Source organism: Ochotona princeps, chromosome 23 (genome assembly GCF_030435755.1).
Source record: "Ochotona princeps isolate mOchPri1 chromosome 23, mOchPri1.hap1, whole genome shotgun sequence".
Lineage (NCBI taxonomy): Eukaryota > Metazoa > Chordata > Mammalia > Lagomorpha > Ochotonidae > Ochotona > Ochotona princeps.
In genome coordinates this window covers 17,485,417-17,494,531 of record NC_080854.1, presented here as the reverse complement: position 1 = coordinate 17,494,531, position 9,115 = coordinate 17,485,417, and the positions used below count along the sequence as shown (strand labels likewise).

At 44.6% G+C, this 9,115-nt stretch overlaps 1 protein-coding gene across 1 annotated transcript; it reads right to left on the bottom strand.

Moving 5' to 3' along the window:
- Nucleotides 1-435: 435 nt before the first annotated feature.
- TMEM267 (transmembrane protein 267) lies at nt 436-4,459 on the bottom strand. The gene is made up of 3 exons (XM_004583685.2): nt 4,019-4,459; nt 3,267-3,644; nt 436-861 (listed from the first exon to the last, which is right to left on the bottom strand). The coding sequence occupies exons 2-3, from the start codon at nt 3,576-3,578 to the stop codon at nt 526-528; spliced, it is 648 nt and encodes a 215-aa protein (XP_004583742.1). The 5' UTR covers nt 3,579-3,644; nt 4,019-4,459; the 3' UTR covers nt 436-525.
- Between the last annotated feature and the right edge of the window lie 4,656 nt (nt 4,460-9,115).

Here is a 9,115-nt window from a genome sequence, read left to right as displayed (position 1 = left end):
TTAAGAGAGTTCGAAGCAGATTTTGCTAGTAATCCTAACTCAGAGTACTTTGCAAATTAGGATCCACATACATGAAGCAGACAGTGTCAGCATGCACTGTATGTCTGACTCAGGAACGCATTCTGGCCATTTTATAGTTTCATGTCTAAGAGGCATGTGGGTTCAAGTACAATGCTGTTTCCACAAACAGTTATCCTAAAATCTGAGTTACTGTCCTCAGAAAATGGCCTTAGAGGTATGTTCATCTAACTGAACCACAAGTAAAGCCAGATAAGCAGAGGCAGAAACAAAAACATATCATGGAAGAAACAGGACTGTGATACTGCACCAGACTGTCAAAGAAGAGAGAAATGGTTATAACAAATATAATTTTTAAGAAATTATACATGCCTCCTGAGCAAGAGGGCTGAAAATTAAATAACAGAAGCAGCTAGCTGTGTTTCTGATATTCACTTTAATGTTGGCTGTCCTTTTCTTTTCATCATCTGAGTCCCTGGCTTCTTCTTAAAAGTCCCTGTGATTACCTCAGACATCAATCCGAATTCCATTTTTTGAAGACATCACTTGTCTGGTCCCTGTTAAACACATGAGGAATGAACAGAGATGAGGTAGCCATGATGTAGTTATCACATAAAGCCAGAATGGCAAAGGAGAGGTTTTTCCAAATGGGCATATCCATAAACCATGACGGATTCCATCTCGGATATGGTGGGAGGCCCAGGATATAAACAACATCCATGGAAGAAAACACCAGGAGTCTTTTAGCTTCAAAAGATGCATAGCCAACTTCAGGGTCAGGACCACAACGGGTATCACAGTGGAACAGTGAAGGACAGGTCTTCGTGGAAGACTTAAAGCAGCCTGAGGGGAGAAGTGAGAGTCATTTCCTTGCTGGTAAGGCACAATTTCATATGCAAAGCTTCAGCATTATACTCTCCAGAATCATTTAGAACTGCAGGGCAAAACATCTTCTGTGCCACCTCAGAATACATTTCCAAAAACTACGTAGAAAGCAAAATCAGATTAAAATGTGTGAAGGACCTGTTTGCATCAAAACGAAACCAAGGTCTCTTTCCAGGGTCATTATTTTATTTGTTTAGACGCCAGCAATCACTGATTCCCTCCTTATCATGTTCCTAAGTAAAACAGGCGCTTTACCGGAAATGCTTTGTACTTGACACATGATAGGAAGAGGTGGTCATTTCTCATTTTTTCAAGTATCTACTGGACATCTATTAGATGAGCCGGGGGCTGTTGTAGCCTAGCAGTGAATGACATGGAGAAAAGTCATTCATTTGTGAGTTTATATTTCTTTCCTGAATACACTAAAGGTAGGGAAATCGGACATTCAGACAGGTTTGGGCATTTGGCAAAGTGGATAAGACACCTGCATCTCAGGCCAGTGTGCCTGGTCTCAAGTCCCAATTCTGTTCCTGATTGCATTTTTTTTGCTACTCCGCAGCCTGGGAGGCCCAGGTGATGGCGCAAGGGCTTGGGTCCCTGCTGCTTCTGAGCTCTGGATTGAGTTTCTGGTTCTTGGTTTCTACCCAACCCACTCTTGGTTATTGCAGGCATTCAGGAAGTGAGACACAGACGGGAAATATCTCCTCTCTTTCTGCTTTGCAAGTAAAACTTTAGTTTAAAAAAAAAACAAGGCAGGGCCCGGCGGCATGGCCGAGCAGCTAAAGTCCTCTCCTTGGAAGCCCCGGGATCCCATATGGGCGCCGGTTCTAATCCCAGCAGCTCCACTTCCCATCCAGCTCCCTGCTTGTGGCCTGGGAAAGCAGTTGAGGACGGCCCAAAGCTTTGGGACCCTGCACCCGCATGGGAGACCCGGAAGAGGTTCCAGGTTCCCGGCATCGGATTGGTGCGTACTGGCCCGTTGCGGCTCACTTGGGGAGTGAAACATCGGATGGAAGATCTTCCTCTCTGTCTCTCCTCCTCTCTGTATATCCGGCTTTCCAATAACAATAAAATCTTTAAAAAAAAAAAAATAATAAGGCAATACCGGAGTCACCACTTAGGCTGTATTCCTGTGTGAGGTAGGTCACTGCGTTGCTGAAGGCCTCGGACTGTGCACCAGAGGCTGTGCTCCAGCCGGTCCACTGCAGCGCATGCCCATGATAACAAGAGGACTGAGAGTCAGCTACAAGCTGTGCACCTTTCATGGAGCAACCCGGAGCTGTATACTGACTACACATAAAGACAAACGGGAAAACCTAAGTGTCCTGAAGCAAGAACACCGATACAGACACAGATAAGCCACCCTCTCAATGAAAGTCCTCTGCTTAAGTTAAACTAGCTTGGTAACACTTCCTTCAGGACTGTAGGAAATACTCCGCTACGAGCCAGTACTGAACGACTTAGGTACAGCTAGTGGGTTGGTTCTTGCCCTATTGGCATCCATACCACTTTGTCCTAGCAAACTGACTTGCTCAGCAACACAATTACAGGCATCTTTAGGGAAGTACTGATAGTTCAAAAAAGTTGAGAGGCACTGATGCTGTGGCACCACAAATTAAGCCACTGCCTCCAGCAGCAGCATCTCCTAGGAGTGCTGGTTCAAGTCCTGGCTGCTCCATTTCCACAGCAGTTTCTTCCTCATGCACCTGGGAAAGCAGAACATGGCCCATGTACTTGGGCCCTTGAAGCTGTGGGTGACACAGAGTATCTGGCTGTGGCTTCAGCCCGGGCTGAGACCTGGCCATTATGGCCATCTGAAGCACAAACTAGCAGATCAGAGATCTCTGTCTCTCCCTGTCTCTCTGCCTTTAAAATAAGCAAATATTTGAAGAGAAAGAAAAAAAAATTAAAAACATTTATTTTTTACTGGAAAGATTTACAGAGAGAGACAGAAAGAAAGCTTTTCCATCCATAGGTTCACTCCCCAAGTGGCTGCAATGGTTGGAGCTGAGCTGATCCGAAGCCAGGAGCCAGGAGCCTCTTCCAGGTCTCCCACACAGGTGCAGGGTCCCAAGGCTTTGGGCTGTCCTCGACTACTTTGCTAGGACACAAGCAGGGAGCTGGAAGGGAAGTGGAGCAGCCAGGATACAAACTGGTGCTCATATGGGAACCTGGCACATGGAAGGCAAAGACTTTGACCACTAGGCTACTGTGCTGGGCCCAGGAAGAAACTTTAAAAAATTGAATGGATAGGTTTTCTTACCTAAATAACTAATCCCCTCTAGGTCTAAAATGATGCTGGGAAGATCAGTATAATGGTGTTAAAAGAATTAAAGGAAAGACCAGATATTCATGTTTCTTACCTTTAAAGACAAGGATCTAGCTAGGAAAAAATGGTCTATATCAATAACAGAGGCTAGAAATCCAGCTAAGACAATTTCTCCAACATCAGTCTTCTTTTTGATCCCAATGACTATTGCCCAGGACCACATGCCAATCACACAATGCACTGCATTGTCTGAGAGGGCGCGAATCCAGTCACTTTGTTGAATTATGGAAAACTGAAGAATCCTGTCAGCTACTAGGCAAAATATCCCCAGACCAAGGCTGGAGAGGAGAGATTCAGTGCTACAGGCCTGGAGTAAAGCATGCGTCTTCTCTGTTTCAGCTGCCATGGTACACAGGTCAGCACACAGGAAAAGCCATCGGGAACGTCTAGTCTTGTTTTCATTCCTGGCACCCTACAACAGCAAGAAGAGAAAAACACTCCTGAACATTATAGTCTACCGCATCATATTTAATCAAAGTAATATCACAGTAATTTCACAAATGCAAAGCCACATTGAAAAACTGGCATCTCCTACATTGTTATAATATGACAAAGCTCAGTAAGAGATTAACTTTGAGGCTGGTGTGGTAACTCAATAGGGATTAACTTTGTAGAAACAACAATTTAGTATATAGCAAGGGATACTTGAGAAAGCCTGCTGACTGTAATCTGTTGCTCTGAGGTCATCAGATAGTCCTCTCAGTGATGTGTGCCACATGGAGTGAAGGACACTCAACAACCGTGTGCTATACAGCTAAGTCTTCTTCCTTTGGGAAACCTGCTTACCTCAACACCTGAACTCAAGAACTGGGCAATTGGTTTCCTCTTTTCCTAGGTACACTGATTAATCTAGTGATGAAGGTTACCCAGTTGGACTCCTTTCCAGAATTCTCCCAAACAGAGCTGGTGGGGAAACTATCTCTTTTTTGGGGAGGGGGTGGAAGGTGGGGGATGAGAAGAAGTTATGCTCCAATACATGACGCAGCTTAGAACAATGAAATCCCAGAAACTCAGAGAATAATCCGAGAGCATCTTGACAACATCGAGGTCTGAGGTTTAGTCTCTATGGTTCTCAAGGCTGATCAAATTCCTCAGTCTATCCTTTATTTTTCTGAGCAATTCCAGCATTTCCCAACAACTCGCCTTTTCATTTTTGTTGCCTCTAACCAGAAAATCCTAAGTGAAATAAAAGGATGCAGAGACAGTTGTTGAATTCAAACTTGGCACAGAAAACTGAAATCATTCATCTATTTATAGTTAACACTATATGATAACTGAGTTTTTGTATTATATTGCTTTAATTATGACAAAATGGAATCAAATGGTTTGTTGAGTATGACTCAACTTCTGTTCTACAATAAAACTGTACATGTCATTATATATATTTGAAAATTTACATGAAAAGATGAAGGACCCAGAATAGGAAAGAAACACTGAAACACAGGGACTAAGTGAAGGACATGTGCTCTCTGATTTTAAGTCCAAACCCAGGAGCCAGGAGCTTCCTCAGCATCTCCCACATAGGCGCAGGGGCCCGGGTGCTTGGACCATCTTGTGCTGTTCTCCCAGATGCATTAGCAGGGATTTGGATCAAAAGTGGAGCAGCGCCCATACAGGATGGTGGCAGAATGTGGCAGCTTTGCCCATAGCACTGGCCCTAATTTTAAATCTTATTGTAAAGCTTTGGTAATCAAGATTGTGAGGTTGTGAAGATAGAGAATTAGATAAGCAAAACAAGACAGAGAGTGGAATCAGAAAAAGACTTACACATGCAGTCAATTTATTCTGACAAGTTAATAAAAAATATCCTTTTCTACAAATGGTTCTAAAATAACTGGATATTCACATGCAAATACAGTGAACCTCAATGTATACCTTACCTAATACATAGTTCAAAATGACTCACATTGCTAGATGTAAAATATAAAATAATAAAATTTCTGGAGGAAGCTTTTATGTCCTTGGGTTATATAAAAAAATCAAACACATTAGCAAAAGATTGATCATTAAAAAAATTGAACTTCAAACTTAAGAATTTCTGCTCTTAGACACTCTTAAGAGAATGAGAAAAACATGTCACAGCTTGGGAAAAATATTTGCAAATTTCATAGCCAATAAAGACTTTGAGTTCAGAATATACAAATTCTCAAAACATGGTAATAGAAAGCCAAGCAACAAAAAAATGGGAAAAATATTTGAAAAAGTGCTTAACCAAAGATGCTGTACAGAGAGCCAGCCAGAAAGTACACTAAATATGCTCAATGTCATTATTAGGGAAATGCAAATTAAAATCATGGTGTGATATGAAATGTACATATTCGAATGGTTAAATTTAAAACAGGCAGTTCCAAGCATTGAATGGGAAATGGAGCAACTGGAATTTTCAAAGCAGGAGGGATGAAAAACAGTACAACCACTTGTGAAAAAACTTTCCAGTTTCTCAAATAGTTAAACATTCTCTAATTCTATGATCCAGTTATTGCACTTCCAGGCATTTTTCCCAGGGGAAATGAACATGTATATGTACATAAATACTGACGACTGAACATTCATAACAACTTTATCTGTATTAACTTTAAAGTGAAAAAAACTCAAATGCCCAGCAACATGTGAATAAAGAAAAATGGAATATAAAGAAGTGATATAATATAGATAAGATAAATATCAAAATAGTTATGCTAAGTAAAAGAAGCCAACCTCCTTATCCCCAAAATATACATATTAAAACCCCAAAAACCGGGCCCAGCGTGGTGGCCAGCAGCTAAAGTCCTTGCCTTGCACATGCCAGGATTGCATATGGGCGCCGGTTCTAATCCCAGCAGCCCCATTTCCCATCCAGCTCCTTGTTTGTGGTCTGAGAAAGCAGTTGAGGATGGCCCAAAGCCTTGGGACTACGCACCCACATGGAGACCCAGAAGAGGCTCTGGCTCCTGGCTTTGGATCAGCTCAGCTCCAGCCATTTCGGCCACATGGGGAGTGATTCATTGGACGGAATATCATCTTCTCTGTCTCTCCTCTTCTCTATAGATCTGACTTTGCAATAAAAATAAAAATAAATCTTTTTTAAAAAGTGTGACAAAAAAGTAGGAACATATTTATAACACGATTAATAATATTAATAAAACATTATAGGATATAAGATTCATTAGCATTAAGAAGTGTTTACAAGCTGCTAAGCTTCTAAGCCAAACCAACAATACAATATAAAATAAAATACTTTTTTTTAGAGTTGGTATTGTGATGTGGTGGCTTAAGCTGTCACCGTCAGGGCCAGCTTATGCAGTCACCTGCAATGATAACATCCCATGTGGACAGCATTTGAATCCCAGCTATTCCACTTGCCATTAAGCCCTCTGCTAATGTGTCAGGGGAAGCATCAGAACATGGCATATGTCCTTGGGCTGCTGCCACACCAGAGACGTAGATGAAGCACTTGATGCTGACGATTATGGTGGATGACTAGTGGGTGGAAGATCTTTCTGTGTGTATGCATGCGCACGTGCGTCTCCCTCTCTCGGTAACTCTGCCATTCAAGTGAATATTTTTAAAATGTCAATAAAATATGTTCATTGTTATATATTGGTTGATACACGATACATTAAGCTTTTATGAAAAATGTCTATATCTTCTATTTTTTTTTAAATCTATTTTTATTGGAAAGGAAGATAAATGGAGAGGAGAGACAGAGAGGAAGACCCTCAGTCCAATGATTCACTCGCCAAGTGACCGCAACAGCTGGAGCTGAGCTGATCCAAAGCCAGGAGCCATGAACCTCCTCCAGGTCTCCCACGTGGGTGCAGGGTCCCAAGGCTTTGGGCCGTCCCTGCATTCCCAGGCCACAAGCAGGGAGCTGGATGGGAAGTGGAGCTGCTGGGATTAGAACTGGCGGTCCCACATGAGACATTGGCACATTCAAGGCAAGGACTTTAGCTGCTAGGCCCCCACGCTGGGCCCAGAACAGCACTATCTCAATAGCGGTTCTAAGAGTTCAGCTTTCTGGCATCTTTCTACTCCAACTGTTTGTATAGACATGTAACATTTCTAGTAAGGTTTTGAATATTAGAGAAATGTAACGATTGTACTTTCTCTACCACTTATTGTCTGGCCATGACACCCAAATGTATCCATTTCTTGTTCTCATCTTTCTTCTTAATCATTTTCTTCCTTTTCTATTTCTTATTCCTCCTTCCACAAACAAAATGGAGTCTTGAATCACCTAAATTCCTAAGCTTTTAACTGGTGTTGGGAAGGTGCCTTCAGAGCAATGACTATAATCTTCCTTTAAATGTGTCATGAATAAAATCTACAATGCCATTGGTGTTTGATGAGTATTTGATTATACTGTTATGAGGGGTAAATAGATCATTAAGCTTCAGCCTACAAATGGAAGCTGTTATATTGGGATCTCTTTTCTGCCTTTAGTCATTTGGATCATGTATGTTTCTCTAGCATATGCAGGGACCACTCTGTACCGATCAAACCGAATCAAGCCCTTTCCCCATGACAGCAACTGCCTCTGGATGACATGCGCACCAATGCCTCCTTTCCTTAGCTCTCAAACACCTGATTATGCAGTCATTTTAACTACGCGGTTAAAGATTGGCCGGTAATAATCTCTTAGACATTATTTCTTTCATAACGAGAGATCTAACACATTCCCAACACAAATGTCATCTGTTTAAAGGCCAAAACATAAAAATGCCAAATGTAATGCAGTTAATCGGCAGAGAGAGAGAGAGGGAACACAGTTCTCGCTTTCACTTAAACTTTGTTCAGCCACCACATCTCTCCAGAAAGAATGTGTAGCTCCTGTCACTACTACAAATAAAACAGCTCGGAATAGCAACGTGTTTCTCAGCAAATTCCCAGAGTCACGCTTTCCCGAGGCGATGGCGATTGTTTTTAAAATGTCCGTTTCTAAGAATGGGGCAGAATGCTGTGACGCCTTGAGGGAAGGGAGCACGTCACACAGGACAGCACTGAACCGTCTACCGTTTAGGGGTTCCTTGCACCTGCCGAGGACACCTCCGGCCCCCTGGCCCGGGCGCCTGGGAGAGCGCTGGGTGTTGGAGGGACCCAGAGGGCGGGGAGCCAACGCGCAGCCCCGAGGCACGCGGCACCTGGCGGCCCACTGCCCACGCACACCCCGCTCGTCCCAGCTCCGGGACGCCATCCACACCAGCACCCGCGGCCCTCCCGGCCCCCCACTCGGTCTCCTGCCGCCACCCGGCCCCGTGCGGAGGTCAGCAGTACCCACCCTCCACGCTGCCACCGGAAGCGAGCGTCGCTCCCGCAGCACCCGCGCCTCGCCTCCGCCCCCGGCCGCGCACCGAGAGGCGGGCGCCGGCCAGAGCGGCTGCCGCGCGCAGGACCGCCGGAGCGCGCCCAGAGGGAAGGAGGCCTTGGTGGGGCCGGGAGACAGCCAATTCCTTCATTATTTTACCTCCCCGAGGAATGTGGGTGACGGGCTGTCCTGTTGGCTCCCCTTTCTCGGTAGAGCCGCCAGCACCTTCTCTCAGCCGCTCCTCCGGGGACGGTGAGCGCACAGACAGGGAGCTCGGCAGCTCCACCGTCCCCCAGGGGATGCCTCGGTAACTTGCTGGTGCTCCTGCGTCGCGGACGGCGGTGATGGGGCTGTCCTGCTTTGTGATGACGTGGAAGCGTCTACCTCCAACGTAGTCTGACTCTGATTAACTGGACCCCCGAGATAAGTTTGTATGAGGGGGGCCAGGCCTCATTCTACCTCCCGGCCTGGGAATGGTCGGGTGCTTCGCGTCAGACGTCCCGGAAGTGTCCCTTTAGAGGGACATCCTTAGCCCCGTCCCGCTTTCGGTTTAAACAAGTGGCAGCTGAAAAACAAGGACAGTAACTGGGCATTCTTGA

Bases quoted from the DNA above. Each gene is read 5' to 3' on its own strand.
- TMEM267 (XM_004583685.2), bottom strand. From the start codon at position 3,578: ATGGCAGCTGAAACAGAGAAGACGCATGCTTTACTCCAGGCCTGTAGC. The intron at 862-3,266 runs GTAAGAAACATG...TTCTCCCCTCAG, and splicing joins CTAGATCCTTGTCTTTAAAG to GCTGCTTTAAGTCTTCCACG.